General features: G+C 53.2%; 1 protein-coding gene across 16 annotated transcripts in view; it reads right to left on the reverse strand.

The window, feature by feature from the left end:
- Window positions 1-17,783, reverse strand: part of phldb1b (pleckstrin homology-like domain, family B, member 1b) — a 475,105-nt gene that overhangs the window by 29,821 nt on the left and 427,501 nt on the right. For 11 of the 16 annotated variants that reach the window (XM_070894525.1, XM_070894517.1, XM_070894521.1 and 8 more), the window contains 4 exons: window positions 17,595-17,753; window positions 15,517-15,633; window positions 13,336-13,438; window positions 11,363-11,687 (listed from right to left, as the gene is read on the reverse strand). In XM_070894525.1, coding sequence (XP_070750626.1) covers window positions 11,363-11,687; window positions 13,336-13,438; window positions 15,517-15,633; window positions 17,595-17,753 — 704 coding nt within the window. The remainder of the gene's footprint in view (window positions 1-11,362; window positions 11,688-13,335; window positions 13,439-15,516; window positions 15,634-17,594; window positions 17,754-17,783) is intronic. The other 5 variants (XM_070894522.1, XM_070894528.1, XM_070894527.1 and 2 more) reach the window with 2 other exon arrangements.

The following is a 17,783-nucleotide window of genomic DNA, read 5'->3' on the forward strand; positions in this document are numbered from 1 at the left end:
AGTTAGGGAAAGGATCAAATTCGGCGATGCTGCTGCAGTCAAATAGCCCACAAAATTCATTGTCCGGAATCACGCGCGCCATGACTGGCCACTTGGGGCGAGGTACAGGAGGGCATGGGGGTGAGCGGTGCCTTTGGAAATCAGCGCCCCCTGGAGAAGGGAGGAGAGCAGAAAGTATTCCAGCGCATCAAAAAAATAATGTGTTTTCCTCAGTGGCCTGTACCCTCGGCAGGCACTAACCGTGCACCAATTACCATTCCAAAGTCCCCCATACTGCCTTCCTGTTGTGTGTCAGGAAATAATTAGCCGCTGTGGATGTGGATACAGACACCACAATCGGTGTCTCATTTAGAGAATGACTCAGTCTCTCTGTGCAGTTTTATTTTCTTCTCCAAAGTGGTCTCGCCTTGATAACATCACAATGTTTTTCTTTTTAAAGGACAGAACATCAAGGGAATTCTCCACAGCAAGACCTGCCTGAATCTCCATTATGCAGGCATATGAAGTGCACCATGTTATATGAAGCCCTCCTGATGTGTGGAGGTCGACGTTTACATCAGAACAGGAGAAGACCATTCAGCCCCTCGAGCCTGTTCCGCCATTCAATTGTATCATGGCTGATCTGTAGCTTAACCCCATTTACCCGCCTTGGCTCCTTAACCCTTGATAACCTTACTCTATAAAAATCTATCATCATCATCATAGGCAGTCCCTCGAAATCGAGGAAGACTTGCTTCCACTCTAAAAGTGAGTTCTCAGGTGAGTGAACAGCCCAAAACGGGAATTACAGTCTCTGTCACAGGTGGGACAGACAGTGGTTGAAGGAAAGGGTGGGTGGGGAGTCTGGTTTGCCGCACGCTCCTTCCGCTGCCTGCGCTTGGTTTCTGCATGCTCTCGGCGACAAGACTCGAGGTGCTCAGCGCCCTCCCGGATGCTCTTCCTTCACTTAGGGCGGTCTTTGGCCCAGGGACTCCCAGGTGTCAGTGGGGATGTTGCATTTTATCAGGGAGGCTTTGAGGGTGTCCTTGAAACGTTTCCTCTGCCCACCTGGGGTTCGCTTGCCGTGTAGGAGTTCCGAGTAGAGCGCTTGCTTTGGGAGTCTTGTGTCGGGCATGCGGACAATGTGGCCCGCCCAACGGAGCTGGTCGAGTGTGGTCAGTGCTGCGATGCTGGGGATGTTGGCCTGATCGAGAACACTGATGGTGGTGTGTCTGTCCTCCCAGAGGATTTGCAGGATCTTGCGGAGACATCGTTGGTGGTATTTCACCAGCGATTTCAGGTGTCTACTGTATATGGTCCACATCTCTGAGCCATACAGGAGGGCGCGTATCACTACAGCCCTGTAGAATCTGTAGAACATCTGTAAAATCGATCAATCAACTTGCTGGCTATGGCACTGAACAGGTTTGATCCCCTATTGAGTTAGCAGGTCTTATATTGAAAGAAAGACTTGCATTTATATAGCGTCTTTCACGAACACTGGATGTCCCAAAGTGCTTTACAGCCAATTCAAGTACTTTTGGAGTGTAGTCAGTGTTGTAATGTAGGAAAAGCAGCAGCCAATTTGCGCACAGCAAGCTCCCACAAACAGCAATGTGATAATCACCCGATAATTTGATTTTATGATGTTGATTGAGGGATAAATATTGCCCCTAGGACACAGGGGATAACTCCGCTGCTCTTCTTCAAAATAGTGCCATGAGATCTTTTACGTCCACCTGAGAGAGCAGACGGGCCCTCGGTTTAACGTATTGCACTTGGAGTATCAGCCTAGATTTTTATGCCCACAACTTTTTGACTCAGAGGGCGAGAGTTCTACTCACTGAACCACGGCTGACCCAGACATATGGGGAGGGGGGCATGTAGTTACCAGCTTCAGGAGAGATGGGGGGGTGGGGGGGGGGGATAAAGCAGCCTAGCCCCCTTATCCTCCTGTGTCAGCTCGGGGATGTCTGTGTAGCCAGGCTGAGTGGCACCTTTCACAGTGCCGACCGATCGCCCTGCAGGTAAACATGGGAACGGAGCCATCAGCTGAGTGATGGCCACATCATCAATCAGATAACATCGGAAAACCGTCATATGCAAAGGTCAGCTCGCAAACAGCGATTCAATGAGCTTGTACGCACGCCATCCTCAATCAGACAGATTGAACAAAAAAAACAAAGGGCCAGAAATTCGCCTCCTTTTGCGCCTTCCATTAGGGCCTTCCGGTGAGGGGGGCGCGATAACCTGATCGATGACGGCTTTGCGCCCGGGCGCGGCGAGAGTGCCAACACCCGTGACATTCCCGCCGAGGTCGGCGGCAGCGGTAACTCCGAGCGCCACAATCTCCTGCGTGATGTCGTCGTGCTGCGCATCGCCCCGGACTCGCAACTTGTGATCCCGCTCTCCAGCGCCATCGCCAGGGCAACCGACAGCGGCAGGAGGCGTGGCTCAGGAGGCCGGGCGTTTCGGTGGGGGGGGGAGAGCGGCAATTTAAAGGGGATGTCGGTGCGCGCACAAAAGAAAATATTACTGATGCGTAAGGGTCCACTGTTGACAAGGTTCTTCAGGCCGCGCTCGATCAGCCCGGCGCTGTGAGAGAGCGCGTGGGGCTGATCCCGACAGCCGTCGGCAACAAAGGACCTCGTTCCGATGCGGAACTTGCAGCGATGGCCCGTCCCTTTAAGGGAGGGGCGGAGCCTCTGTTTGCAGCGGTGCTGCCCCCACCCCCCCCCCACCGGACATTGGACAGTGCGCCGTCACTATCGCCCCTCCTGCCGGCTTTAGCGCTCCAAGGGACGTGGGCGCGCCTGATGTCGCACTGCAGCTCCTTCCTGGAGCGCTAAACTTGGAAACTAGCGGCAGAGCCCCTCGCTCAGGACCCGCCGATACTCTCACACTACCACAAAAGTTACCGCCCCAACCAGTGCGCCACACAATTTCTCCCCCCCGAATAGTTTGAAACATAGAAACATAGAAAATAGGTGCAGGAGTCGGCCATTCGGCCCTTCGAGCCTGCACCGCCATTCAATAAGATCATGGCTGATCATTCACCTCAGTACCCCTTTCCTGCTTTCTCTCCATTCCCCTTGATCCCTTTCGCCGCAAGGGCCATATCTAACTCCCTCTTGAATATATCCAATGAACTGGCCTCAACAACTCTCTGCGGCAGGGAATTCCACAGGTTAACAATTCTCTGAGTGAAGACGTTTCTCCTCATCTCGGTCCTAAATGGTCTACCCCTTATCCTAAGACTGTGTCCCCTGGTTCTGGACTTCCCCAACATCGGGAACATTCTTCCCGCATCTAACCTGTCCAGTCCCGTCAGAATCTTGTAAGTTTCTATGAGATCCCCTCCCATCCTTCTAAACTCCAGTGTATAAAGGCCCAGTTGATCCAGTCTCTCCTCATTTGTCAGACCAGCCATCCGTCTGGTGAACCTTCGCTGCACTCCCTCAATAGCAAGAACGTCCTTCCGCAGATTAGGAGACCAAAACTGAACACAATATTCCAGGTGAGGCCTCACCAAGACCCTGTACAACTGCAGTAAGACCTCCCCTGCTCCAACACTCAAATCCCCAAAGTTCCTAATATAAAAGGAAAAGGATGTTAATTTATACAGCACCTTTCATAACCTCAGGACGTCCCAAAGCGCTTTACAAGCAGTGAAGGACTTTAACTTCCTACTTCACATCACGGACTCCACAAGTATTCAATTGGCTGTGAAGTGCTTTGGGACTTCCCGAAGTCATGAGAGCCCTTTCTTCTTATAACCAACGCTCCCACATCATTCGGCACTGAAGTGTTATGGAAAAATGCCCTACTGTTTTGAAAAGACACAGACAATGGCATCTGTTTTATGTTTGAGAATTTTCTATACGACCCGCTCAAAAAGCTGGAGCGCCCGGCTGTAGTGGCTGGGAAAGAGGATCAGGATCCGGATCAGGATGTGATGGGACCTCTCCTGCTACAGGCGTCTCTCTCCCAACCCACATGCAGAATGGAGGCCTTGATGGTGCAACAGGTCTGTGAGTCAGTGGGTTCATGGTTCAAGCCCTACTCCAGAGCACAAAATCCAGGCTGACACTCCCAGTGCAGTAACTGAGGGAGTGCCGCACTGTCGGAGGGGCAGTACTGAGGGAGTGCCGCACTGTCGGAGGGGCAGTACTGAGGGAGTGCCGCACTGTCGGAGGGGCAGTACTGAGGGAGTGCTGTACTGAGGGAGTGCTGCACTGTCGAAGGTGCCCCCTTTCGGATGAGAAATTAAACCAAGGCCCCGTCTGCCCCCTCAGGTGGACATAAAAGCTCCCATGGCACTATTTCAACGGAGAGCAGGGGGGTTATCCCCGGTGTCCTAGGGCCATTATTTATCCCTCAACCAACATCACTGAAAGAGATTATCTGGCCATTATCACATTGCTGTTTGTGGGAGCTTGCTGTGCACAAATTGGCTGCCACGTTTCCCATCGTATAACAGTGACTTCAAAAAGCACTTCATTGGCTGTAAAGCGCTTTGGGACGTCCTGAGCTCGTGAAAGGCGCTATATAAATGCAAGTTTTTCTTTCTCGCTCACTGGGCACATGCATCATCCAGAGAAGGAACTTCTGGGTTTGTGCTGCGCTGGCTCAGCTCAGCCCCGACGTTCGTTGAGGTCCTCAGTTGGCCTCAGTACCCTGAAGATAGAGGGGAGGGGGAAAAATATAAGGTAATGGAGATGCCCCCCGAGATCACCAAACCCCCACACACTCGGATTGATCTTGGCATCTGCCTCACGCGCAGACTTGGTATCACAGTCGGGCAGGGTGAGATACATCTACTCAACGAGTAACCGGGGCAACCTAAGTGCTGCAGGAGGAACGTAACCGTCTGAGTGTCACTCATTGGTGAAAGAGGTAGGTCTTAAGGAGGGTCTTAAAGGAGGAGAGAGAGGCGGTGAGGTTTAGGGAGGGAGTTCCAGAGCTTGGGGCCCAGGCAGCTGAAGGCACGGCCACCGATGGTGGAGCGATGGGAATCGGAGACGCGCAATTGGCCAGAATTAAAGGAACGCAGAGATCTTGAAGGGTTGTAGGGCTGGAGGAGGTTGCAGAGATAGGGAGGGATTTGAAAACAAGGATGAGAATTTTGAAATCGAGGCGTTGCCAGACCAGGAGCCAATGTAGGTCGGCGAGCACAGGGGTGATGGGTGAATGGGACTTGGTGCGAGTTAGGACATGGGCAGCAGAATCAACATGGCCTTTCGGTGAGAGAGCATGGCTTCGCCCCCTCCCTATCTCTGTAATCTCCTCCAGCCTCACAACCCCCCCCCCCCACCCCCCGCCGATATATCTGCGCTCCTCCAATTCTGCCCTCCTGAGCATCCCTGATTATAATCACTCCACCATTGGTGGCCGTGCCTTCAGCTGCCTGGGCCCCAAGCTCTGGAACTCCCTCCTTCTTTAAGACACTCCTTAAAACCTACCTCTTTGGCCAAACTTTTGGTCACCTGCCCTAATTTCTTCTTTTGTGGCTCGGTGTCCAATTTATTGTTTTGCCTTATATACACTGCTGTGAAGCGTCCTGGGATGTTTCATGACATTAAAGGTGCTATATAAATACAAGTTGTTGTTGTTGTTCAGTCGCAGCGGGTTTGCACCTGCTACGGGTTAATGGACCAAGAGGTGGGGGTGTTTGTTTGAGCCTGCCTTTGCCAAGCCCCCTTGGGAGGGTGGTGGAGAAAGGGGTGGGGAGATATTTGCACTGAAATGGTGTGGTTAACACAGCAATGAGATGTGGCTGCAACTCTTTTAACGTTGTCTGGCTCGGAGCTACAAACTCCCAGAGATTTTAGGTGTCAACGTGTACTCAGATACGCGGCACACAAGAGGAAATCAAAAGACATGCCCTCTGGCGATGTGTTTCATTGGTGCTGGGAGAGCGTGCATGGACACAGGGTGGAGCTCCCAGACACAGATCTGCTGGAGATACCAGCCCCTATCATCACTACAATCACCCACTGGTGCCCTGCAGCATGCCTTGTGAGTCACACGTCCATCCCCATGTGCACACAGCTGTCTCCACGGAACAGTGCGACCGACACAGGTTGAATGAGGCCCCGCCTTTAAGGGTGAGCTCCCCACAGAAGCCAGTGTTCGTTCTAATTGTGGCTCAGTGGGCAGCACTCTCGCCTCTGGGTCAGAAGGTTGTGGGTTCAAGTCCCACTTCTGTGACTTGAGCACAAACATTCACGGCCAAAACTCCCCCTGCACCACTGAGGGAGTGCTGCACTGTCGTAGGGCCGTACTGAGGGAGTGCTGCACTGTCAGAGGGCAGTACTGAGGGAGCGCCGCACTGTCGGAGGTGCCATCTTCTGGGTGAGACATTAAACCGAGGCCCCGTCTGCCCTCTCAGGTGGATGTAAAAGATCCCGTGGCACTATTTTGAAGAAGCTCAGGGGAGTTATCTCCCAGTGCCCCGGGTCATTATTTATCCCTCAACCAACGACGCTAAAAATACGATTATCTGGTCATTATCACATTGCTGTTTGTGGGAGCTTGCTGTGCGCAAATTGGCTGCTGCGTTTCTCATATCGCAACACTGACTGCACTGCGGAGAAGGACTTTATTGGCTGTGAAGCGCTTTGGGACGTCCTGAGGTCGGGCAAGGCTCTATTATAAATGCAAGTTCCTCTTACTGGGACTTGAGTGTGGGATCTTCCCGCACTGTATCTGTGAGGGTCAGTGTCCCAATCAGCAACACAGCCTCGGCCAACACAGAGAGAGAGAGAGAGCTGGAGAAGAGGCAGTGTTACCTGGCTGTGGGCTGGGGGCAGCTGCCCGGGTCTGTTGTACATTGACAGGCGTCGGGAAGCTCCTTGTCACTCTGCAACTTGTCTCTAACTCCCACCCAGCCTTGTCCGATGTGCTTCACACTCGAGTGCATACTGTTCCTCTTACTGGGGCTCGCTTGCTGTGTCGGAGTTCCGAGTAGAGCGCTTGCTTTGGGAGTTTTGTGTCGGGCATGCAAACTATGTGGCCCTCCCAGTGAAGCTGATCGAGTGTGGTCAGTGCTTCGATGCTGGGGATGTTTGCCTGAGTGAGAACACCGACGTTGGTGCGTCTGTCCTCCCAGGGGGATTTGCAGGATCTTGCGGAGACATCGTTGGTGATATTTCTCCAGCGACTTGAGGTGTCTACTGTACATGGTCCATGTCTCTGAGCCATACAGGAGGGCGGGTATCACTACAGCCCTGTAGAGCATGAGCTGGGTGGCAGATTTGAGGGCCTGATCTTCGAACACTCTCTTCCTCAAGTGGGCAGAGGAAACGTTTCAAGGACACCCTCAAAGCCTCCCTGATAAAGTGCAACATCCCCACCGACACCTGGGAGTCCCTGGCCAAAGACCACCCGAAGTGGAGGAAGTGCATCCGGGAGGGCACTGAGCACCTCGAGTCTCGTCGCTGAGAGCATGCAGAAACCAAGCGCAGGCAGCGGAAGGAGTGTGCGGCAAACCAGTCCCACCCACCCTTTCCCTCAACCACTGTCTGTCCCACCTGTGACAGAGACTGTAATTCCTGTATTGGACTCTTCAGCCACCTAAGGACTCACTTTTAGAGTGGAAGCAAGTCTTCCTCCATCTGGCAAAGGAGCAGGGGGAAGGGGTGGAGAGAGAGCGCGAGTTAAGGACCACCTCTCTCTCGCCCCATTGCCCCATCCCTCGCCCCCCGCTCACTCCCTCGCCCAAACAGCTGCACCTCTCCACTCTGTCACCGCGTCATGTTCCCATCAGCAGTAAACGAGACCCGGCCTGCAAGTGTTTTCTGGAGGTTGTGGCACAGCACGAGGTTAAGGGGAGCCCAAGGCCGAGGCACTCACTGGGTCCCTGGGACAATGAAGCACTTTGTTCGCCTGGATTCCCAGCATCTGGAAGGGCGATCGTCCTCAGGAATGCATCTTTCTGCAAACTATTTTTTTTATTCGTATTCATATCTGGGATGTGGGTGTCGCTGGCAAGGCCGGCATTTATTGCCCATCTCGAGTTGCCCTGAGGTGGGGGTGAGCCGCTCGGACACATCACAGGGCAGTTAAAGGTAATCCACGTTGGTGTGGGACTGGAGTCACGTGTAGGCCCAGACCGGGTAAGATCGGCAGATTTCCTTCCCTAAAGGGACATCAGTAAACCTGTTGGGGTTTTACGACAATCCAACATCTTCATGGTCACTCTTACCAACACCAACTTCTCATTTTCCAAATTTTTCAAACTGAATTCAAATTGTCAAACGCCGATGGTAGGATTTGTTCTCAGAATCATTAGTCTAGGCCTCTGGATTACATAGGCCGTGCAGTGCCAGACACTGATACACACACAGGCTGTACAATACTGGACACTGAGACGCTGGGTATTCTGCGGCAAGTGTCTCACCTCCTGACTCCCCAAAGCCTTCCCACCGTCTACAAGGCACAAGTCAGGAGTGTGATGGAATACTCTCCACTTGCCTGGATGAGTGCAGCTCCAGCAACACTCAAGAAGCTCGACACCATCCAGGACAAAGCAGCCGCTTGATCGGCCCCCCATCCCCCACCTTCAACACTCACTCCCTCCACCACCGGCGCACCGTGGCTGCAGTGTGTACCATCTACAAGATGCACTGCAGCAACTCGCCAAGGCTTCTTCGACAGCACCTCCCAAACCCGCGACCTCTACCACCTAGAAGGACAAGGGCAGCAGGCGCATGGGAACACCACCACCTCCACGTTCCCCTCCAAGTCGCACACCACCTTCTCGAGGGCAATTAGGGATGGGTAATAAATGCTGGCCTGGCCAGCGATGCCCACATCCCTTTAAACCTGGGTACTGTCCACATACAGGAACAAACACTCACTGAGACAGAGGAGCTGTACAGTTACAGACGGGAGTACATTGTTGTCTTTTGCTCAGTGTCAGAGACTCCGAGTGTCTGCTACTGCACGCCCGTGTGTGAGAGTGATTTGATCTGCACTGTACATGTCCAGAGGCTGACTTCAGGATACTCAAGGTGTACAGAATGTATAGAATCTCAGAAATTTACAGCACGGAAGGAGGCCATTTCGGCCCATCGTGTCCGCGCCGGCCAACAAGAGGCTATCCAGCCTAATCCCACTTTCCAGCTCTTGGCCCGTAGCCCTGTAGGTTACGGCACTTCAAGTGCACATCCAAGTACTTTTTAAATGTGGTGAGGGTTTCTGCCTCTACCACCCGTTCAAGCAGTGAGTTCCAGACCCCCACCATCCTCTGGGTGAAGACATTTCCCCTCATATCACCGCTAAACCTCCCCCAATTACTTTAAATTTATGCCCCCTGGTTGTTGACCCCTCTGCTAAGGGAAACAGGCCCTTTATATCCACTCTATCTAGGCCCCTCATAATTTTATACACCTCAATTAGGTCTCCCCTCAGCCTCCTTGTTCCAAGGAAAACAAAGCCAGCCTATCCAATCTTTCCTCATCGCTAAAATTCTCCAGTCCCGGCAACATCCTCGTAAATCTTCTCTGTACCCTCTCTCGTGCATGTTCTGGTATCTTGTACCCCGATGTGTAATGCAGACAGACCAGTGGATAGTGCAGTGTTTCCTCGTGCTGCTCGACTACAGAAGGTGACAGGGAGACACAGATGGGCTCCACAGCACCAGTCAGCGCTCGGCCCGACAGCAAGCTCCCAATTCGACAGCTGACATTACAATTAGTCAGCAAGGGACAGGGGCCCCGCAGTGTTTCAATTGACAGACCGTCCAATTTGGTGAAACGTGTCCCGAGTGCAACGCCTGTGTTGCGTCAGCTGCCCATTCAGCGAGTACTCACGTGCAGAGCACGATACAGACATCCGGGAGAGAACATTCACCATTCTGTCAGACACTCAAAATTCTCGATCTCAAGCCACGATTCAGACAGTTGAATACCCTCTGCTGTCAACTGGTCTGACAATGTATCGTGGCCCTAGCCACGAAAGGAAACATTTTGCAGGGCTGCGGGGAAAGAGCGAGGGGAGTGGGACTAATGGGATCGCTCTTTCACAGAGCCGGCACGGGCACGATGGGCCGAATGGCCTCCTCCTGTGCCGTGAGATTCTCTGATAGAAGGCCGTTCTCTTCGAACCGAAAAGCCCAGAACTGTTCCCTCACCTTCTCTTTCCCTGAGTGCCCGTGTGACTGATATCAGGAAGGATAGAAGGAATGAAGAAAAGCTACTGTAATAGTTAAAAATATTTACATTTATTGATTCTCCCAGACTCCACAGCCTTTTGAGGGAGAGTGTTCCAGATTCCCACTGTCCTTTGTGTGAAGAAGTGCTTCCTGACATCACCCCTGAACGGCCTGGCTCTAATTTTAAGGTTAAGCCCCCTTGTTCTGAACTCCCCCCACCAGATAGTTTCTCTATCTACCCTGTCAAATCCTTTAATCATCTTAAACATCTCAATTAGATTACTCCTTAATGTTCTATATCCCACCTGTAATTTACTTCCTGGGTTCTTTGCTTAAGAATTCAGAGCAACACATTGCTATGAAGAACTAGTTGGTTAAAGAACTAGTTGGTTTATTAACAACGGTTTAACAATCACACGACACATTACCAGTTCATCCACCAGGCTCACAACCATCTGCCCTATCATGGATCCCCCGAACCCAACTGGCTGGGGTTTTATTGAGTCTTGTGGACATCACATGACTGGCTAAGCCACTCACAATGCAACTATTTTTAAATATAACTTTAAATCAAGTGCCCCCTTTTGGTACGGGCACTGGAACCCACAAATTTCAAAAGAAACTTTTACAGAAACTTAAATCAAATTAAAATTTGGTTGCCGGGGGGTGATGATGCACTCCAGTCCCTCCGGCGTCCACCTATCGCGGAAGGCCGCGAGCGTACCGGTGGACACTGCGTGCTCCATCTCCAGGGACACCCTGGCCCGGATGTAACTGCGGAAGAGAGGCAGGCAGTCGGGCTGAGCGACCCCCTCGATCGCTCGTTGCCTGGACCGGCTGATGGCCCCCTTGGCCGTACCCAGGAGCAGTCCTACGAGGAGGCCCTCGGACCTACCCGCTCCCCTCCGCACAGGGTGCCCAAAGATCAGGAGTGTGGGGCTGAAGTGCAGCCAGAATTTGAGGAGCAGCCCCTTCAAATAATGGAACCGGGGCTGCAACCTCGCACACTTTATAGAAACACGGAACACGGACTCCAAAATCTGGGATTGAACCAGAAAGCCAACGCTCTTCCAAGTGAGCTATTGGGCCCCATATAACAACAGCTCTACAAATCTGTGAGCATGCGCACGGGTGCATACGTGATACCACCCACCAGAGGAAACAGCTTCTCTCGATCGAACCGATCGAGTCCTCGCATCACGGCCCGGACTCGATGGGCGCGCTTACCTGGACATGTTGTCGGGCGAGCAGGCCGAGTTGCCCGTGGAGATGCTGGTCTCCATGCTGTCCGAGCTCTCCAGACTCAGGGTGTCGAAGGCATGGTCTATGTCTGCGCCGTGCTGGGCGGAGAGGGGCTGCGGGTGGTGATGGAGGATGCTGTGGTGGATCAGGTGCGACTGGTGGTGGCCAGGCAGGGTGTACGGGTGGCTCGGGTGGACAAAGATCGGCGGGTGCTGGCTGTGCAAGGCCTCCCACTGTGATTGGGCCTCGACCGCCGCCTTCTGCTTCAGCTCAGCCAATCGCCGCCTTTGTTCTTCGATCACCTGGTGACCTGTGGGGAAAAAAGTTTACATTTACAGGTTGAGGTGGTGGAACCAAGGTGCTGGATGGAGTTATGATACGTGATCTAACTGAATGGTGGATCAGGCTTGTGGGGTTGAATGGCCCATACCTCTTCCTAAGCTGCTAAATCTGCCTTTCAGAACAACCACCTGCATTTATAAAGCGCCTTTAATGTAGTAAGGCATCCCAAGGTGCTCCACAGGCGTGGGCTTGACAGGGTAGATGCAGAGAGGATGTTTCCCCCTCGTGGGGGAATCTAGAACGAGGGGGCATAGTTTCAGAGTAAGGGGTCGCCCCTTTAAAACGGAGATGAGGAGTAATTTCTTCTCTCAGAGGGTTGTAAATCTGTGGAATTCTCTGCCCCAGAGAGCTGTGGAGGCTGGGTCATTGGATATATTTAAGGTGGAGATAGACAGATTTTTGAGCGATAAGGGAGTGAAGGGTTATGGGGAGCGGGCGGGGAAGTGGAGTGGAGGGGCCTCCCTGGTAAAGTGCGACATCACCACTGACACCTGGGAGTCCCTGGCCAAAGACTGCCCCAAGTGTAGAAAGTGCATCCGGGAGGGCGCTGAGCTCTTTGAATCTCAACGCCGAGAGTGTGAAGAGGTCAGGTGCAAACAGCGGAAGGAGCACGCGGCAAACCAGTCCCACCCACCTCTTCCCTCTGCGAATGTCAGTCCCACCCGTGACAGAGTCTGTGGCTCTCGTATTGGTTTGTTCAGACACCAAAGGACTCACTTCAGGAGTGGAAGCAAGTATCCTCGATTCCGAGGGACTGCCTATGATGATGATGACGACGATGGAATGGAGATCAAGATCAGATCAGCCATGATCTTATTGAATGGCGGAGCAGGCTCGAGGGGCCGTATGGCCGACTCCTGCTCCTATTTCTTATGTTCTTATGTTATCAAACAAACCCAAGCCACATGAGGAGAAATTAGGGCGGGTGACCAAAAGCCGGGTCAAAGAGGTAGGTTTTAAGGAGCATCTTAAAGGAGGAGAGAGAGATAGAGAGGCGGAGAGGTTTAGAGAGGGAGTTCCAGAGCTTGGGGCCCAGGCAGCTGAAGGCACGGTCACCGATTGTGGAGAGATTATAATCAGGGATGCTCAAGAGGCCAGAATTGGAGGAGCGCAGAGATCTCAGAGGGGTGTGGGGCTGGAGGAGATTACAGAGATAGGGAGGGGCGAGGCCATGGAGAGATTTGAAAACAAGGATGAGAATTTTAAGACCAAGAATAAGAGAGCAAAGTGTAAATTCAGTGATTGTGGCTCCTGATGTTAAATGGCGATAAAACCCTGTGACATTAAATAGAAGTGTTTCTTCGAATTCCAATCAGAAGTTCAACCTCTCATGTGATCGGTTTTGGATATCCCTACTGATTCTGCGCAGTGTCGGAGAGGAGAGGTAGTCAGAGGTTAGGAGCCACACGTCGTTCAAAAAGAACAGAGAGGGGAAGGAAGAAAGCAAGGTAAGTGTTTCTTTAAAGGAGACAAGACAAATATATATTTTTAAACTTAAGTGGTGCGTCGTGCTAAAGATGGAAGTTAAGAAATGAAGGGGCAGAGATGATTGAGGAAACTAATGAGATGATTGGTTCCCACCCTGGAGAAGTGTCCATCAAAAGGTCGACGCTTACCTTTTTGCTGCAGTGCGAGTTGCCGTTTCACCTCGATGTCCTGTAGTGTGGTGGCCAGGTTCCGCGGCAAACTGCCAGTGCCGTTCTGCGCCAGCGCAGAATTCTGGACAGAAAGGAAGACTTGGATTTATATAGCGCCTTTCACGACCACCGGACGTCTCAAAGTGCTTTACAGCCAATGAAGTACATTTGGAGTGTAGTCACTGTTGTAATGTGGGAAACGCGGCAGCCAATTTGCGCACAGCAAGCTCCCACACACAGCAATGTGATAATGACCAGATAATCTGTTCTTTGTTATGTTGATTGAGCGATAAATATTGGCCCCGACACCGGGGATAACTCCACTGCTCTTCTTCGAAATAGTGCCGTGGGATCTTTTATATCCACTTAAGGGGGCAGATGGGGCCTCGGTTTAACGTCTCATCTGAAAGACGCCACCTCCGACAGTGCGGCACTCCCTCAGTAATGCCCCTCCGACAGTGCGGCACTCCCTCAGTACTGCCCCTCCGACAGTACAGCACTCCCTCAGTACTGCCCCTCCGACAGTGCGGCACTCCCTCAGTACTGCCCTTCCGACAGTGCGGCACTCCCTCAGTACTGCCCCTCCGACAGTGCGGCATTCCCTCAGTACTGCCCCTCCGACAGTGCGGCACTCCCTCAGTATTGCCCCTCCGACAGTGCGGCACTCCCTCAGTACTGCCCCTCCGACAGTGCGGCACTCCCTCAGTACTGCCCCTCCGACAGTGCGGCGCTTCCTCAGTAATGCCCCTCCGACAGTACGGCACTCCCTCAGTACTGCCCCTCCGACAGTGCGGCACTCCCTCAGTACTGCCCCTCCGACAGTGTGGCACTCCCTCAGTACTGCCCCTCCGACAGTGCTGCACTCCCTCAGTACTGCCCCTCCGACAGTACGGCACTCCCTCAGTACTGCCCCTCCGACAGTGCGGCGCTTCCTCAGTAATGCCCCTCCGACAGTACGGCACTCCCTCAGTACTGCCCCTCCGACAGTGCGGCGCTTCCTCAGTAATGCCCCTCCGACAGTGCGGCACTCCTTCAGTACTGCCCCTCCGACAGTGCGGCGCTTCCTCAGTAATGCCCCTCCGACAGTACGGCAATCCCTCAGTACTGCCCCTCCGACAGTGCGGCACTCCCTCAGTACTGCCCCTCCGACAGTGCGGCACTCCCTCAGTACTGCCCCTCCGACAGTGCGGCGCTTCCTCAGTAATGCCCCTCCAACAGTGCGGCACTCCCTCAGTACTGCCCCTCCGACAGTGTGACGCTTTCTCAGTACTGCCCCTCCGACAGTGCAGCACTCCCTCAGCACTGCCCCTCCGACAGTGCAGCACTCCCTCAGCACTGCCCCTCCGACAGTGCAGCACTCCCTCAGTACTGTCCCTCAGTACTGGAATGTCAGCCTGGATTTATGTTCTCAAATCCCTGGTGTGGGACTTGCACCCACAACCTTCTGACTCCGAGGCGAGAGGCAGTAGTGATGGAGCACCGCACTGTCTGAGGGGAGACGTGAAACCGAGGCCCCGTCTGCCCTCTCAGGTGGACGGAGAATACGGGATGTCACTAACGTTCCCGCGAAGCCACGTGATGTCAGCAGCCCAGGTGGCACTGGCCTTTCAAATAGAGGTTTAATGGGCAGAATTTTGAATGGGCCACGCATCCAAAAACAAATTGGGGGAACATTGGACAGCACTGTTTCAGAGTTCTCCCCGGTGTCCTGGGGCCAATATTTATCCCTCAACTAACATCACTAAAAACAGATGATGTTGTCACATTGGAGTGTAGTCGCTGTTTTGTGTGTGTGTGTGTGTGTGTGTGTGTGTGTGTGTGTGTGTGTGTGAATGTGGCAGCCATTGTTCACACAGCAAGATCCGACAGGCAGCAATGAGATGAATGACTAGTTTATCTTTTTCTGGTGATGTTGGTTGAGGGAGGAATGTTGGCCAAGACTCCGGGACGAACTGTTGTTCGATTGGGGCAAGGAGGCCTTTGCTAACCCCCTCAACCCCCAACCTCACCAGGCAGATGGGCCTTGGCTTCATGTTGCACGTGAGGGACTCTCGAGTTAGCGCGCCCCCCCCACCTGGCCCAGCGACGCGTGTGTGACCGACCGAGCAGCCTGCGGGAGGAGGGGGGGGGGGAGCGCGTCCGTTTCCCGGCTCCGCCTACCTTTGAAGCAAGGTTCCGTCCCAGAGTTGAGGCGGTGAATGGTGAGGAGGGGGCAGATCCCGTCTTGGTCCGAGGCAGCGTGCCACACCCATCGCTCTCCATCTTGGATCGGTACACCTGGGGCAGGGACACACAGAGGAAGGCCGGTTAGGCTGATGAACCATCACGGTCTGTGCTGCAGTGCAAAAATGGTCAACGGCAGGACTTCCCTTGCCTCCCTGGACAAGCAGAGGAGGTTGCCCCAACCTCCGCAGGACCACAAGGCCAATAAACAATCAATCAATCAGGTTGTTACTTTAACCGCCCGCCCCGACAATTCTCTCCCCAGAAGGGGAGATTCTCGCCGTGATCCAGTTGCATCGGCCCTGGTCACCCTCAGCCAACCAGTTGGCCAACCTTTCACCTGTGAGACTCGACAATTGGGAGGCTATTCGGCAATCGAGGGAGGGGGAAAACGTCACAGCTCAGACAGAACCTGCTCCCATCCAACATCCAACCGCGATGATTTCTCTACAGGAGTGACTGAATCACCACCAGGAGCAGGGCACTAGCACCGATTGTTCCCCAGCGCCAGCCTGGGAACTGCGTGCTTCCCAGCAGGAACCAGGCTGCACCTTCCGGAGAAGGTGGAATTGTTGAGAGGAAGAATTCCCCCCCCTCCCCCCCCCCCTCCGCTTCCCCCTCCCCCCGCCCCTTTCCTTTTTTAAAAAAAAAAGTGCCGGTGTTTTGCACCACGCGGTTTTTCTTCACGGTTGTCTCGGCCGAGGGTCTGCGCCTCCCTCCTTCACACGAGGGCGGCGAATCGGAAAGCTCCGCCACTCATCCCCAGGCGCCAATCCTGCACGTGCGGGGCAACAGGTGCCCGCTGTTTGCATGCTCTCGCCCCGGCACACCTGGAATGGCAGTGTGTGGCAACGGTGACCGATGACACATCGGCCCGTTCAGCTAACCGAGAGCGCGGTGGGAGGGGGCGGGGGGAGGGGGGCCGCGGGAGCTTGCTGTACACAAGTCGCCAAACCGACTGACCAAGTGCACTGTCCCACAGATTAGCCGCCATTTTCCAGAAGTATGTAAAAAAAAAAAAGTGTGTTTGGCGGACATCTGTTGCGTGCACGTCGAGTACAGGCTCTGGTGTAGCGAGCGGGGGAGCAGGTACACAGCGATAAACAGCGAAACAGTTTGCAATGCTAGCGTACAAACACTCACCACATCCGCGTGACATTTCAGTCTCTATTTTGAAGGAGGCAGAAATCCAGCAAAAATCATAGAACCGCACAGCACAGGAAGAGGCCATTCGGCCCATCGAGCCTGTGCCGGCTGCGTGTGACAGAACGGCCCAATCAGTCCCACTCCCCCTGCTCTGCCCCACAGCCCTGCATATTTTCCCCCTTCGAGCATTTATCCAACTTTTGAAAGGCACTATTGAATCTGCTCCCACCGCCCTTTCAGGCAGCGCGTTCCCGATCACAACAACTCGCTGCGTAAAATCATTTCTAATTTCTCTCCTAGATTTTATGTGTCCTCTGCTTACCGACCCCCCTGCCCATGGGAACATCGATCTACTCTGTCCAAATCCCTCGTGATGTTGAACACTTCTATTAAATCTCCCCTTTGCCTTTTCTGCTCTAAATAAATTCATAAAATAAGCAAATTAATGTCTCTGTTCAATATCAAACCAAGTGGTAAATCTTTGCACACATATATCACAAGCAATAATTTCAAGGCAAAAATCCTATTGTTCCTCTTTTCACACCAAGGGTTGTGGAAATCTGGAACTCACTTCGTCCAATAGGCTGAGGACACTGGGGGTCAATTGGAGTTTTCAAGCCTGAGACCGATAGACGTTTGTTGGGTAAGAGCGTCAAGGGATAGGGTGAAAAGGCAGGTAGATAGAGTAGAGGTACAGATAAGCCATTATCTAATAGATTGACGGAACAGGCTCGAGGGGCTGAATGGCCTCTTCCTGTTCCCAATGCTGTCGCTCGTCCCCTCCCTCTCCCCCACATCAATCATCCTCTTAACAAAAATCTGGTCCGTAAAGAATTAAACAGAAGAACGGAAAGAGGAACGAAATTTACCTGAGTGGATCTTCGTGTGGAGTGAGCTTTAGCTGGGAGAGGAGGAGGAGAAGAAGAGGAAATTTGAGGTGAAGATGAGGTGGCCTCAAAGGTAGCCATTATTTGTTGGTACCATCTCTCCAGCTCCACGGTCGAGGTCAGTGGCCTGCTGGTAGGCTGCTGACAGACGTCACGGGGGAGGGAGAGAGA

The sequence above is a fragment of the Pristiophorus japonicus genome, chromosome 11, assembly GCF_044704955.1.
Source record: "Pristiophorus japonicus isolate sPriJap1 chromosome 11, sPriJap1.hap1, whole genome shotgun sequence".
Taxonomy (NCBI): domain Eukaryota; kingdom Metazoa; phylum Chordata; class Chondrichthyes; family Pristiophoridae; genus Pristiophorus; species Pristiophorus japonicus.